Source organism: Pristiophorus japonicus, chromosome 3, assembly GCF_044704955.1.
Source record: "Pristiophorus japonicus isolate sPriJap1 chromosome 3, sPriJap1.hap1, whole genome shotgun sequence".
NCBI lineage: Eukaryota > Metazoa > Chordata > Chondrichthyes > Pristiophoridae > Pristiophorus > Pristiophorus japonicus.
The window spans coordinates 183,973,828-183,989,551 of record NC_091979.1 but is presented as its reverse complement, the minus strand read 5'-3'; the positions used below and the strand labels follow the sequence as shown (position 1 = coordinate 183,989,551).

Genomic DNA, 15,724 nt, shown 5'->3' with positions numbered 1-15,724 from the left:
AGCGTGTGGGTTCTTGTCCTGTAACTAAGCAATATGCACGACAAGTGAGTTTGCAGTGAACCTTGAGTTACATGTTTCATACTCTGCTTGATGGTTTGGACAGCACGCTCTGCTTGACCATTGGATGCGGGTTTGAATGGTGCTGACCTCACATGTTTTGATACCATTGAGTTTCATGAACCCTTGAAACTCCAGATTAGTGAAGCAATGTCCGTTGTCGCTTACAACGATGTCGGGCAGATCATGAGTGGCAAATATGACACAAAGATTCTCAATGGTAGCTGTGGATGTACTGGATGACATGATTATACTATCCACTTGGAATATGCATCCATCACAACTAAAAATACCTTTCCCAGGAAGGGACCTGCAAAGTTGATGTGCATCCTGGACCATGGTTTAGATGGCCACGACCACAGACTCAGCGGAGATTCCGCTGGTGCTTTACTTAGCAACATGCAAGTGTTGTATTGATGCACACATGATTCCAGATTAGAGTCAATTCCAGGCCACCATATATGAGATCTGGCAATGGCTTTCATCATGACAATACCGGGATGAGTGCTATGTAGATCATGTACAAATTTCTTTCTGCCTTTCTTAGGCATAACAACACGATTACCCCACAGTAAACAATCTGACTGAATGGATAGTTCATCTTTGTGACGGTTGTAAGGTTTGGAATCATCACCCATTTGCTTGGGTATGGCAGACCAATCACCACTAATGACACAATGTTTCATAACCGATAATATCGGGTCCTGGCTGGTCCAGGTCTTAACTTGTTGAACCATGACAGGAGTTCCTTCACGTTCAAAGGCATCCATAACTAACAGTATGTCTGCAGGTTGTGGCATCTCCACCTCCGGTGTGGGCAACGGCAGATGGCTCAGTGCATCGGCACAATTCTCAGTGCCAGGTCTATGGCGAATGACACAATCATAGGCAGATATAATATCAGCGCCCACCTCTGGATCTGAAAACAATGAAATGAGTGGCTTGTGATCTGTTTCCAGTTCAAACCGAAGACCAAACAGGTACTGATGCATCTTTTTAACCCCATACATACAGGCTAATGCTTCTTTTTCTACCATGCTGTAGGCTCTTTCCACCTTTGACAAACTTTTAGAAGCATACGCAACAGGTTGTAGTTTACCCGACTCATTAGCTTGTTGGAGCATGCAACCAACTCCATATGATGAAGCATCACAGGCCAATACTAGACACTTACATGGATCATAATGTACCAGCAGCTTGTTAGAGCAAAGCAGATAAGTAGCTTTCTCAAAAGCTGTATCTTGAGACGCACCCCAAACCCAGTTGCCGCCTTTTCTTAGCAGCATGTGCAGTGGCTCTAATGAAGTGCTCAATCTAGGGAGGAAATTACCAAAGTAGTTGAGTAGACCAAGGAACGAACGCAGCTCTGTCACATTCTGAGGCTTGGCATTTTTGATGGCCTTGGTTTTCGAATCTGTAGGCCTGATGACGTCAGCAGCAATTTCCCTCCCCAGGAATTCGACTTCCGGTGCCATGAAGACGCACTTCGAACGTTTCAGTCTGAATCCTACTTTGTCCAGACGATGTAGAACCTCTTCCAGATTGTTCAGATGTTCGGTGGTGTCACGACCTGTGACCAGGATGACATCTTGGAACATGACGGTTCTAGGGACGGACTTCAGTAGATTCTGCATGTTCCTCTGAAATATGGCTGCAGCCGAGCGAATTCCGCAAGGACACCTGTTGTAGATAAACAGTCCTTTATGAGTCTTGAGGCACATAAGTTTCTTCGACGTGTCGATCAGCTCCTGTGTCATGTAGGCCGACGTCAGATCCAGTTTAGTGAACGACTTCCTCCCCTGGCTAGCGTTGCAAACAGGTCATCAGCCTTCGGTAATGGGTATTGATCCTGCTTCAAAACTCGGTTGATTGTAACCTTGTAGTCTCCACAAATCCTGACAGTGCCATCATTCTTCAACACAGGAACAATGGGGCTGGCCCATTCATTAAATTCGACCGGTGATATGACCTCTTCATGCTGGAGTCTGTCCAGTTCAATTTCGACCTTCTCCCTCATCATGTACGAAACCGCTCAAGTTTTATGATGGATGGGTCTTGCATCTGAGTCCATGTGGATCTGCACCTTGGCTCCCATGAAATTGCCGATGGCTGGTTCAAACAGCGAGGGGAACTTGCTCAGCACTTGAGCACATGGCGTATCCTCCTCCGACGACAACGCTTTGATAGCGTTCCAATTCCGTTTGATTTTTTCGAGCCAATTCCTGCCGAACTGCATTGGACTATTGCCTGGAACAATCCATAATGGTAAATCATGAACTGCACCTTCATACGACACCTTGACTATTGCACTGCCAATCACCATTATGAGTTCTTTAGTGTATGTAAGCAACTTGGCATTGACTGGACTCAGCTTAGGCCTCACAGCCTTAGTATCTCACAGCTTGTCGAATGTCCTCTGGCTCATTATTGATTGACTCGCACTCGTGTCCAATTCCATCAGTGCTGGCACCCTGTTAAGTTTCGCATTAATCATTATTGGTTAGCCCTTTGTTAGGAATGAATACAATCCATACACTTCCTCCTCTGGTATCTTGGATTGCATATCCGAGTCCGTGCTACACTGGTCATCATCCTCCATGTGGTGTGTCGCAGCATGCTTGCTCAGTTGCGGACACATGCGCTGGAGATGCCCCAGTCTCGAACAGCCTTTACAAATGTACTGTTTAAACCGACACTGATAAGGCCGATGATTGCCCCCACAACGCCAACGCGGTGAAACTAGATTCATTCCCGTTGGCGGACTTTGGGAGCCACAGGTTTCGCATACACAGTCGAATAGGCCCTGCCATATGCAGCTCTGCCAAATGATGATACAATCTTGTTTACAGTACTTGTCGAGTTCCGATTTTTCGATGATATCTGCTTTAAGTTTTTGTCCGTCGTCATGCATGCCTGGGCAATCGTGATGGCCTTGCTCAAAAAGCATCTCCGCCGCCAATAGCTTATGTAGGATCATCTCGTGGTTGATGCCGATTACAATGAAGTCCCGCAGCATGTCTCCCAATGTGTTTTCGAACTTACATGGTCCAGCTAGACGTCTTAGATCTGCAACGAATTCCGTCACATCCTGGCCCTAAGAACGAACGTGCTTGTAGAATCGATATTGTGAGATGATGATGCCTTCTTCTGGTTTGAGATGGTCACATACCAGAGCACACAATTCCTCATAGTCCTTGTCCGTTGGACTTGCAGGCGAGAGAAGATTCTTTATGAGTCCATAAATTTTCGGACTGCAAACTGTGAGGAAGACCGCCCTGCGCCTAACTGCGTCAGTGGGTTCCTCCATTTTGTTGGCCACGAAGTACTGGTCCAGGCGAGATACAAAATCTGCCCAGTCCTCTACCTCCATGAATCTCTCCAGAATTCTAATTGTGCTCGTTTTTGCATGCGAAGGTTCTTAAGTTACCTCATTGCCAAATGTTATGTGTGTAATAACTCGATAGACTGAACACTGTAAACTAACACAGGTACAAACATGGCTCTGCTTTATTAGGGCCCAAAGTGATTACATTATATGATGGCTTGCTTTTTATCCTTGGGCCGCACACATGTGCCTACAGCCCAATGACCTCCGACAGTGGCGCCACCTGGTGGCTAGTAACCCCAAACACACATACATGACAATGTTGTAGATCACATATCGCGTCCTTTAAAAAGCTGCTGTGCTTCAACCTCGGCGGAGTTTGGATGTACTCTGCAGGTCGTTGGAGTTGATGTAAATATCTCTAAAAACATCTTGACCACACTGTGACCGATTGGAATTGAAGAGGTGTGTTCGTCGGGACATTACTTGTTTGTGTGTAATCGGTGGAAAACAGAGAGCTACTGCAATGGGGCCTGTCCTTTCTCACCCTCTTTTGGTGACCAAATACATGCAGCAGACTCGACATCGCCGAAGGAATGCTGCACTGCATTATGTGCCCAATGTACGAAGTGACAGACAGATGAGGAGGACCAGACATTACACCCCCCACAAGTACAAGAAGAAGCATTCTCACTTTGACTTGCCTTCGGAGACTCCACTGCCACAAAAAGGTTATCACTGAGGTATGCCAGCTGAAAAGGACAGATCTGCAGCCTTCCAGCACCATCAGAACTGCACTGTCCATTGAGGTCAAAGTCACCACGGCACTGTCGTTCTATGCCTTGGATTCTTTACGGCCACAGCTGGTGACATTTGTGGACTTTCTCAGCATGCCACACATCGCTGCATTAGACGGGTCACTGAAGCCCTGTACGCATGCAGGAAGGACTTGATCAGCTTCCCTATGACCAGGGAGGCACAGAGTGAGAGGGCTCTAGGTTTCTCCAGAATTGCAAACTTCCCCAAGGTGCAGGGAGCAATAGACTGTACGCACATCATGATGCGGGCACCTTTTCAGGATGCTGAGCTTTGCAGGAACCGCAAGGTATTCCACTCCCTGAATGTCCAGCTGGTTGTCGACCACCAGAAAATGTTACTGGCAGTGAATGCTCAATTTCCGGGCAGTATCCATGATGTGCACATCCTGTGTTAGAGCACTGTATTTGACTTGTTTAACAATCAGCCACAAGGTTAATGCTGGATGCTTGGGGACAAAGAATATGGCCTCGCCACCTGGCTGATGATCCCCCTGCATGACACCCACACCGAGGCCGAGAGGCGATACAACGAGAGTCACAGAGCAAATCGAAATATCGTGGAGAAAACCATTGGAGTGCTGAAGCAGCGCATCAGATGCCTGGACCACTCAGGAGGCGAGCTCCAACACCACCCTGAGCAGGTAGCTCAATTCGTGGTGGTGTGCTCCATGCTACACAATTTGGCTAACAGGAGGGGACAAGAATTGCCTGATGAGTCTGACAGTCCACCTCACCAGAGAGAGGAAGAGGAGGATGAGGAGGTGGATGCTGACATCAGGCCAGACAATCAGGCTGACGCTGAAGCCATGCCCCGCCCCCCCTGTAGACCGCATGAAAGGGCCCCCAGCTATTTGCAATATACATTAATGATTTGGACGAAGAAATTGAATGTAATATCTCCAAGTTTGCAGATGATACTAAGTTGGATGGCGGTGTGAGCTGTGATGAGGATGCTAAGAGGCTACTGAGTGACTTTGACAGGTTAGGTGAGTGGGCAAATGCATGGCAAATGCAGTATAATGTGGATAAATGTGAGGTTATCCACTTTGGTGGCAAAAACCGGGAGGCAGAATATTATCTGAATGGTGACAAATTAGGAAAAGGCAAGGTGCAACGAGACCTGGGTGTCATGGTACATCAGTCATTGAACGTTGGCATGCAGGTACAGCAGGTGGTGAAGAAGGCAAATGGCACGTTGGCCTTCATAGAGAGAGGATTTGAGTATAGGAGCAGGGAGGTCTTGCTGCAATTGCACAGGGCCTTGGTGAGGCCACACTTTGAATATTGTGTACAGTTTTGGTCTACTAATCTGAAGAAGGACATTCTTGCTATTGAGGGAGTGCAGCGAAGGATCACCAGACTGATTCCTGGGATGGCAGGACTGACATATGAAGAAAGACTGGATCGATTAGGCTTATATTCACAGGAATTTAGAAGAATGAGCGACGCTCTGATAGAAACGTTTAAAATTCTGACGGGATTGGACAGGTTAGATGCAGGAAGAATGTTCCCAATGCTGGGGAAGTCCAGAACCAGGGGTCACAGTCTAAGGTTAAGGGGTAAGCCATTTACGACCGAGATGAGGAGAAACTTCTTCACTCATTGAGTTGTGAACCTATAGAATTCTCTACCGCAGAAAGTTGTTGAGGCCAGTTCGTTAGATATATTCAAAAGGGAGTTAGATGTGGCCCTTACGGCTAAAGGGATCAAGGGGTATGGAGAGAAGGCAGGAGTGGGGTACTGAAGTTGCATGTTCAGCCATGATTATATTGAATGGTGGTGCAGGCTCGAAGGGCCGAATGGCCTACTCCTGCACCTATGTTTCCTATTTTCTATGATAACTACAAGAGCTTTATATCAGGAGCTCATCAATGATCGCTTTGCTTGAAAAAATGTTGGTGTTATTTTCAAGGCTGACACACTGCTGGGTGTGCAGGTCATACATCACCTTGGTGACAGTTAAAGTTTAAGTTGATTGAAGTTGTGTGATTATACCCTTTGATGTTAAGGAATCACCGGCATGTAATGGTGCAGCTATCTGAGCCAATGTGCTGCAAGGTTTTGTTAAATAAAAAACATTTAAACCAAACATTAGTCTGAAATCATCAGTATATCTGTACAAACCAACCCTTCCCCACTCCCCACTTCTCCTTCCCACCTCTACCCCTTCCCCTTACCCTCCTGACTCCACGCCACCTGGCCGAGGAGGTCCTCAGGCGATGCTTCATTGCGGGGGGTGGGGGGGGCGAGTGACGGCTGATGTGCTGCTTGGACGGATATGGGAGAGGACGGTCCTGAGGTGGGAGCGTGCTCCAAGCCATAAACAAGATGTTGCTGCTCTCATGTGTGGTTGGCAATGGGGGTGTGGCACCTTGGGGTACAATGCCGCGCTCCGGGACCACTGGGAGCCCTCTGCCACCAGTGCTCCTGGGTACCAGCTCCAGGGCCTCCTCCATCCCTTCCATTTTATATATTATTTGTTGGACAAAAACTCGGTGCCAACTATGTTCTTGGTGCTTAGTGGGCTTTTTGCTGCTGGTGAATCTCCGTCGTTCCTCCCACAACAGCCAAACGAGCACACACCACAGCCACACATGCTTTCAGTGCCTCTGAGCTCCTTCTCTCTCTGTCTCCTCTTCTGCGCATGTCATGATGACCCTTGACCTCCTGAATCGTGGGAATCGAGCGTTGCCATGCCATTGTTAAGGACGACCACACTTTACGGCAGAGGGTCAAAAAAATTTAACACTACCGCCCATTTCATATCGCTCGCGGTAACGCCCATTTTCAAAAATGTAAACTAGGTGTTTTGAGAATGGGCGAGAAGCCGGTGATCTGAAAACCCTTTTTTAATGCCTATACTGGAAATAACGGCAGTTTTGGGCGATTAAGCTCAAAAGTGGAGGTTCTAGCCCTATGTCCCCTAGTTCTAGATTCCCCCATGAGTGGAAACATCCTCTCTGCATCTACCTTGTCGAGCTCCCTCAATATCTTATATGTTTCAATAAGATCACCTCTCATTCTTCTAAACTCCAATGAGCATAGGCACCACCTACTCAACCTTTCTTCATAAGTCAACCCCTTCATCTCAGGAATCAACCTAGTGAACCTTCTCTGAACTGCCTCCAATGCAAGTATATCCCTCCTTAAATAAGGAGACCAAAACTGTATGCAGTACTCTAGGTGTCGCCTCACCAATACCCTGAACAGTTGTAGCAGGACTTCTCTGCTTTTATACTCTATCCAGCAGGACCTGGGGGTACTTGTGCATGAAACACAAAAGGATAGTATGCAGCTACAGCAATCGATCAGGAAGGCCAATGGTATCTTGGCCTTTATTGCAAAGGGGATGAAGTATAAAAGCAGGGAAGTCTTGCTACAGCTATACAGGGTATTGGTGAGGCCACACCTGGAATACTGCATGCAGTTTTGGTTTCCATATTTATGAAAGGATGTATTTGCTTTGGAGACAGTTCAGAGAAGGTTCACTAGGTTGATTCCAGGGTTGAGGGGGTTGACTTATGAGGAAAGGTTGAGTAGGTTAGGCCTCTACTCATTGGAATTCAGAAGAATGAGGGGTGATCTTATCGAAACCTATAAGATTGAGGGTGTTTGACAAGGTGAATGCAGAGAGGATGTTTCCACTGATGGGGGAGACTAGAACTAGAAGGCATGATCTTAGAATAAGGGGCCGCCATTTAAAACAGAGATGAGGAGGAATTTCTTCTCTCAGAGGGTTGTAAATCTGTGGAATTTGCTGCCCCAGAGAGCTGTGGAAGCTGGGACATTGAATAAATTTAAGACAGAAATAGACAGTTTCTTGAACGATAAGGGGATAAAGGGTTATGGGGAGCGGGCAGGGAAGTGGAGCTAAGTCCATGATCAGATTAGCCATGATCTTATTAAATGGAGGAGCAGGCTCGAGGGGCAGAATGGCCTACTCCTGCTCCTATTTCTTATGTTCTTATGTTTATCCCCCTTACAATAAAGGTCAACATTCCATTTGCTTTCCTGATTAATTGCTGTACCTGCATACTAACTTTTTGCGTTTCATGCACAAGGACCCCCAGGTCTGTCTGTACTGCAGCATTTTGTAATTTCTCTGCATTTAAATAATAATTTGCTTCTTTATTTTTCCTGCCAAAGTGGATAACCTAACACTTTCCCACATTATGCTCCATCTGCCAAATGTTTGCCAACTCATTTAACCTGTCTATATCCCTTTGCAGGTTTTTTGTGTCCTGCTCACAACTTGCTTTCCCACCCATCTTTGTATCATCAGCAAACTTGGTTACATTACACTCGGTCCCTTCATCCAAGTTATTAATATAGATTGTAAATAGTTGGGGCCCCAGCACCGATCCCCTCTAGTTACTGTTTGCCAAACGGAAAATGACTCATTTATCCCGACTCTCTGTTTTCTGTTAGTTAGCCAATCCTCCATCCATGCTAATATATTACCCCCAACCCTGTGAGCTCTTATCTTGTGCAGTAACTTTTTATGTGGCACCTTATTGAATGCCTTCTGGAAATCCAAATACACCACATCCACTGGTTCCCTCTTATCCACCCTGCTCGTTATACACTCAAAAAACTCCAGCAAATTTGTCAAACATGATTTTCCCTTCATAAAATCATGCTGGCTCTGATTGATTGTATTATGCTTTTCTAAATGTCCTGCTACTGCTTCCTTAATAATGGAGTCCAGCATTTTCCCAACGTTAGATGTTAAGCTAACTGGTCTATAGTTTCCTGCTTTTTGTCTGCATCCTTTTTTAAATATTGCGTTATATTTGCAGTTTTCCAATCTGTTAGGACCTCTCTAGAATCCAGGGAATTTTGGTAGATTATAACCAATGCATCCAATATCTCTGCAGCCACTTCTTTTAAGACCCTAGGATGCAAGCCATCAGATCCAGAGGACTTGTCCTCCTTTAGTCCCATTATTTTACCGAGTACTTTTCTTTAGTGATAGAGATTGTTTTAAGTTCCTCCCTCCTTATATCCTCTTGATTAGCTATTATTGAGATGTTTTTCGTGTCTTCTACTGTATAGACCGATATAAAATATTTTTCAAAGTCTCTGCCATTTCCCTATTTTCCATTATTAATTCCCCAGTCTCATCCGCTAAGGGACCAATGCTTACTTTAGCTACTCTCTTTCTTTTTATATACCTGTAGAAGCTCTTACTCTCTGTTTTTATGTTTCTTGTTAGTTTACTCTTATAATCCATCTTCCCTCTTTTTATTATTTTTTTGGTCATCCTTTGCTGTTTTAAAAAAAAATTCCCAATCCTCTGGCCTCCCACTAATCTTGGCAACTTTGTATGCCATTGTTTTCAATTTGATACCATCCTTTACTTCCTTAGTTAGTCACGGATGGTTCTTCCTTCTCTTAAAGTCTTTCCTTCTTACTGGAATCTATTTTGTTGAGAGTTATTGTTATGTCTTGAATAAAGAGTCAGACTAGATACTGCAAGCTCAAAGTAAGGTGTGACCGTAGTCCTTTATTACAGATCTCAGAGTGTCTCTCCAGTCTGTGAGGCCTCCTTATATACAGGTGCTCCCAAGGGATTGTGGGATCCCTTGGGACTCCAGGGAATAAGCCCTCTGGTGGTTAGACATGGTATTTACAGGTTAACAAACATAACAGCTATGAAATACCTCCTTAAATGTCCGCCACTGTTTATCAACCGTGTTACACTTTAATCTATTTTTCCAGTCCACTTTAGCCAATTCTGACCATACCTTTGACATCACCTTTATTTAAGATCAGGACACTGGTTTGAGATCCAACTTTCTCATCCTCGAACTGAATTTGAAATTCAACCATGCTATGATCACTCTTTTCTAGAGGATCCTTTGCTATGAGATCATTTATTAATCCTGTCTCATTATACAGTACCAGATCCAAGATAGCCTTATCCCTGGTTGATTCCACAATGTACTGTTCAAGGAAACCATTCCAGATACACTCTATGAACTCTTCCTCAATGCTACCGTGGCCAATTTGCTTTGTCCAATGAACATGAAGATTAAAATTACCCATGATTATTGCTGTACCTTACTTACAAACCTCCATTATTTCTTGATTTATACTCCATCCAACAGTGTAGCTATTGTTGGAGGGCCGATAGACTATGCCCACCAATGACTTCTTCCCCTTATTATTTCTTTTCTCTACCCAAACTGATTCTACATCTTGATCTTTTGAGCCAATATCATTTCTCACTACTGCACTGCTCTCAGAGCTACTCCATCTCCTTTTCCTTTCTGTCTATCCTTCTGAATTGTCAAATACCCCTGAATATTCAGTTCCCAGCCTTGGTCACCTTGCAACCACGTCTCTGTCAAGGCTTTCAGATCATATCCATTTATATCTATTTATGCCGTCAAGACATCTAACTTGTTATGAATGCTGTGTGCATTCAGATAAAGAGCTTTTAATTTTTTCTTTTTATCATTTTCTCCTGCTTTGACCACTGGTGTGCTGCAGTGCTTCAACTGTGTACTTACCTCTGGTGTACATATAAGGGATGAGGGCAACTTAGCCCTGGTAACAGTACTGGGAATACGTTGTACTTATCCACCATCCCAGGCAATGTGGTATTCATTTATATTTCATCTTGGGATGTAGGCAATGTTGGCAAGGCCGCATTTATTGCCCATCCCCAGGATCCCTCAGAAATGGGTAATGGGCCATCTCCTTTGGTGATAGTGTTTTCCTGATAATAAATTCCAGGATATTGACCCAGTGAGGGTGATATATGTCTAAGTCAGGATGGTGTGTGACTTGGAGGAAAACTTGGTGTTCCCATGATATAGCTGCTTTTGTCCTTCTAGGTGGTAGAGGTCACAGGGGAGGGAGGTGTTGCTGAAGTAACCTTGGCGAGTTGCTGCAGTACATTCTGTATATAGTACACACTTCAGCCATGGTATGCCAGTAATTGGGGGAGTGGATATTGAGTTCAGTGGCAGAGCACTGATGAAGCGAACTGCTATGTCCCGAGTGTTGTTGCGGCTATAATATCCCAATCTTTCCTGTTTCGTCAGCCCAGGCAAGAGTCAGCAACTTCAGGAGAAGAGAGGAGGAAACTGGGAAAAGTTTTCAAAGTGAAACAGGAAAGGTTTTAGGAAGTGAAGAAAAGAAGGGAAGAACGATGAACATAGTCCCACAGCTCGGCATAAGTAAAACAGACAACCAACAGAGTGAAACCAATAGTCATGACTTTACTATTTACCATGCAATATTTATACAATATCTTGAACACACCCACAGGATATTTCTCACTATAATACACAGCTCCCTATGTAACTGCACCTAGATTTTTTAATATTACTTTTTTGGTGTGAATTGTCTAGTCATCAGGGCGAAGTCGGTCAGCTCTGCAAAATTTTCATTTCAGCCAACTAGTGTCAGCATCAATAACTCACAGGACAGATACAGAGTAAATATCTACACTGTTCCATCAAACACTCCCAGTGCAGTTTTGGCATGGGTTAGATACCAAGTCCATTTCCCACCAAACAACAAACCCACCGCCGACACTCCATGGAGAAGGAATTAAGCGCCCATGTTTGAATTGAGCCAAGCTGCCGGCACCCAATGTGGCTCAGCTTGAGCTCCCCTTGCAGCACAGAGTAGTTGCAGGCGGGTGTCCGGGAGCTCATCGTTCACAATTATACAGTCAAATAGGTGTCCAAAGTAATCCAGTATCTTCTCAGATGCATCCTCCATCTCCTGTAAATCTTCCTCCTGTTAACACAAAATAGAACAATGATTCAGAGAGAGGGAGTGATAAAGAGAACATAAGAACATAAGAAATAGGAGCAGGAGTAGGCCATTTGGCCCCTCGAGTCTTTTCCGCCATTCAGTAAGATAATGGCTGATCTGATCGTAGCCTCAACTCCACTTCCATTTTAAATGGGTCACCCCTTATTCTGAAACTATGGCCCCTGGTTCTAGATTCCCCCACGAGGGGAAACATCCTCCCTGCATCCACCGTGTCAAGCCCCCTCAGAATCTTATGTTTCAATAAGATCACCTCTCATTCTTATAACCTCCAATGAGCATAGGCCCAACCAGCTCAACCTTTCTTCATAAGAGAATCCCTTCATCTCAGGAATCAACCTAGTGAACCTTCTCTGAACTGTCTCCAATGCAAGTATATCCCTCCTTAAATAAGGAGACCAAAACTGTACGCAGTACTCCACTTCAGGTCTCACCAATGCCCTGTACAGTTGTATCAAGACTCCGCTACTTTTATACTCCATCCTCCTTGCAATAAAGGCCAACATTCCATTTGCCTTCCTAATTACTTGCTGTACTTGAATGCTAACTTTTTGTGTTTCATGTACAAGAATCCACAGGTCCCTCTTGTACCGCAGCATTTTGTAGTTTCTCTCCATTTAAATAATAATTTGCTTTTTTATTCTTCCTACCAAAATGGACAACCTCACATTTTCCCACATTATACTCCATCTGCCAAATTTTTGCCCACTCACTTAGCATGTCTATATTGTTTTGCAGGTTTGTTGTATCCTCTTCACAACTTGCTTTCCCACCCATCTTTGTATAATCGGCAAATTTGGCAATGTTACGTTCAGTCTCTTCATCCAAATCATTAATATAGATTATAAATAGTTGAGATCCCAGCACTGATCCCTGTGGCACCCCACTAGTTACAGTTTATTAATCTGAAAATGACCCATTTATCCCGACTCTCTGTTTTCTGGTAGCTAGCCAATCCACTATCCATGCTAATATGTTACCCCCAACCCTGTGAGCTCTTATCTTGTGCAATAACCTTTTATGTGGCACCTTATCGAATGCCTTCTGCAAATCCAAATACACTACATCTACTGGTTCCCCTTTATCCACCCTGCTCATTACATCTTCAAAGAATTCTAGCAACTTTGTCAAACATGGTTTCCCTTTAATAAAACCATGCTGACTCTGCTTGATTGTATTATGGTTTTCTAAATGTCCTGCTATTACTTCCTTAAAAATGGACTCCAGGATTTTCCCAATGACAGATGTTAGGCTAAGTGGTCTATAGTTTCCTGCTTTTTGTCTCCCTCCTTTCTTGAATAGGGGCGCAACATTTGCGTTTTTTTAATCCGCTGGGACCTCTCCAGAATTAAGGGAATTTTGGTAGAAAACAACCAATGCATCCACTATCTCTGCAGCCACTTCTTTTAAGAACCTAGGCTGCAGGCCATCAGGTCCAGGGAACATCCACCTTTAGTCCCATTAGTTTGTCTAGTACTTTTTCTCCAGTGATAGTGATTGTTTTAAGTTCCTCCCTCCCTATAACCCCTTGATTATCTATTATTATTGGGGCGCTTTTAATGTCTTCTACCGTGCAGACTGATACAAAATATTTGTTCATAGTCTCTGCCATTTCCCTGTTTCCCATTCTTCATTCCCCAGTCTCATCGTCTATGGGACGAATGTTTACTTTAGCTACTCTCTTCCTTTTTATAGACCTGTAAAAGCTCTTACTGTCTGTTTTTATATTTCTTGCTAATTTAATCTCATAATCTATCTTCTCTCTCATTATTTTTTTAGTCATCCTTTGGTGGTTTCTAAAAAAATTCCCAATTCTCTGGCCTACCACTATTCTTAGTAAGATTGTATGTTTTGTTTTCAATTTGATGTCATCCTTAACTTCCTTAGTTAGCCATGGATGGCTGTTAAAAAATGATCGCATCTCTCCCCATTAACAGAGGGGAGAGAGTGTGGTGACGTACACGCGCTGTGACATCACCACGTTGATTGACAGCAGCGGACGGCCCAATCATCCCATTTTCAGCCAGTCAGCTGACTTTGAGTCTAAGGCACGCCCCATTATGATACATTTCCTGTAGGACTTTGAAAAAAATTCAAAGTCCCGAAAATGGATCTACTCACCTCACCAAGAGTTCCAGCGGTGAGTACCAGTTAAAAACTCATAGGCACACCTGAATTTCGGCCCCTTTCTCTTTGGAATATATCTTTGCTGAGTGTTATGAAATATCTCCTTAAATGTCGCCACTGCTTATCTACCGTCTGACCCTTTAATCTATTTTCCCAGTCCACGTTAGCTAAATCTTTCTTCATACTTTTGTACTTGGCTCTATTTAAGTTCAGGACACTAGTGTCTCACCCTAAAACTGAATTTGAAATTCTAACATGCTATGATCACTCTTCCTTAGAGGTTCCTTTACTATGAGATCATTAATTAATCCTATCTCATTACAATTACCAGATCTAAAATAGCCTGCTCCCTGGTTGGATCCACAATATATTGTTCTAAGAAACCAATCAGAATACATTATGAATTCGTTCTCAAAGCTACCTTTGCCAATTTGATTTGTCCAATCTATGCGACAATTAACATCGCTCATGATTATTGTAGTACCTTTTTTACAAGCCTCTATTGTTTCTTGATTTATACTCTGTCCTACAGTGTAGCTACTGTCAGGGGGCCTATAGACTACTCCCATCAGTGACTTCTTTCCCTTATTATTTGTTATCTCCATCCAAACTGATTCTACATCTTGATCTTCTGAGCCAATATCATTTCTCACTACTGCACTGATCTCATCATTTATTAACAGAGCTACCCCACCTCCTTTTCCTTTCTGCCTATCCTTCCGAAATGGCAAATATCCCTGAATATTCAGTTCCCAGCATTTGTCACCATGCAACCACGTCTCTTTAATGGCTGTCAGATCATACCCATTTATTTCTATTTGTGCCGTCAACTCATCGATCTTGTTACAAATGCTACGTGCATTCAGATAAAGAGCTTTTAATTTTGTCTTTGCACCATTGTTCCCTACTCTGATTCTTTCTGGTACACTCTTATCTTTATACGCTCAGTCCCTTCCTGTCACACTCTGGTTATCATTACCCCTATCGCTACCCTGCTCTATTGCCTTCTCCTTTCTTTTTGACTTTTAAAATTTCCCCTCACCTGAACCCTCCCCCGCACTATTTAGTTTAAAATCTTATCTACAGCCCTAGTTATTCGATTCACCAGGACACTGGTCCCAGCATGGTTCAAGTGAAGCCCATCCCAGCGGAACAGCTCTCACTTATCCCAGTCCTGGTGCCAGTACCCCATGAAATGAAACCCATTTCTCCAACACCAATCTTTGAGCCACGCGTTCATGTCTCGGATCTTACTTACCCTATGCCAATTTGCTCGTGGCTCAGGAAGTAATCCAGAGATTATTACCTTTGTGGTTCTGCTTTTTAATTTAACCCCTAGTTGCTCATACTCCCTCAGCAGAACTAGTTTCTTTGCCCTATCTATGTCATTGGTACCTTCGTGGATCATGACAACTGGATCTATCCCCAGTTCCTCTCCAGCGCAGTGGAGATATCCTTAACCCTGGCAGGCCACACAGCCTTCGGGACTCACACTCTCGGCTGCAGATAACAGTATCTATCCCCCTAACTATGCTGTTCCCTACCACTACTACATGTCTTTTAACTCCCCTAACCTGAATGGCCCCCTGTACCATGGTGCTATGAA

At 44.1% G+C, this 15,724-nt stretch overlaps 1 protein-coding gene across 1 annotated transcript in view; it reads right to left on the bottom strand.

Moving 5' to 3' along the window:
* Positions 1 to 11,681: 11,681 nt before the first annotated feature.
* LOC139259421 (MAGUK p55 subfamily member 4-like) overlaps positions 11,682 to 15,724 on the bottom strand; it is a 238,666-nt gene continuing 234,623 nt past the window's right edge. The window contains exon 19 of the mRNA XM_070874887.1: positions 11,682 to 11,955. Within this exon, the coding sequence (XP_070730988.1) occupies positions 11,764 to 11,955 (192 nt within the window). The 3' untranslated portion in view covers positions 11,682 to 11,763. The remainder of the gene's footprint in view (positions 11,956 to 15,724) is intronic.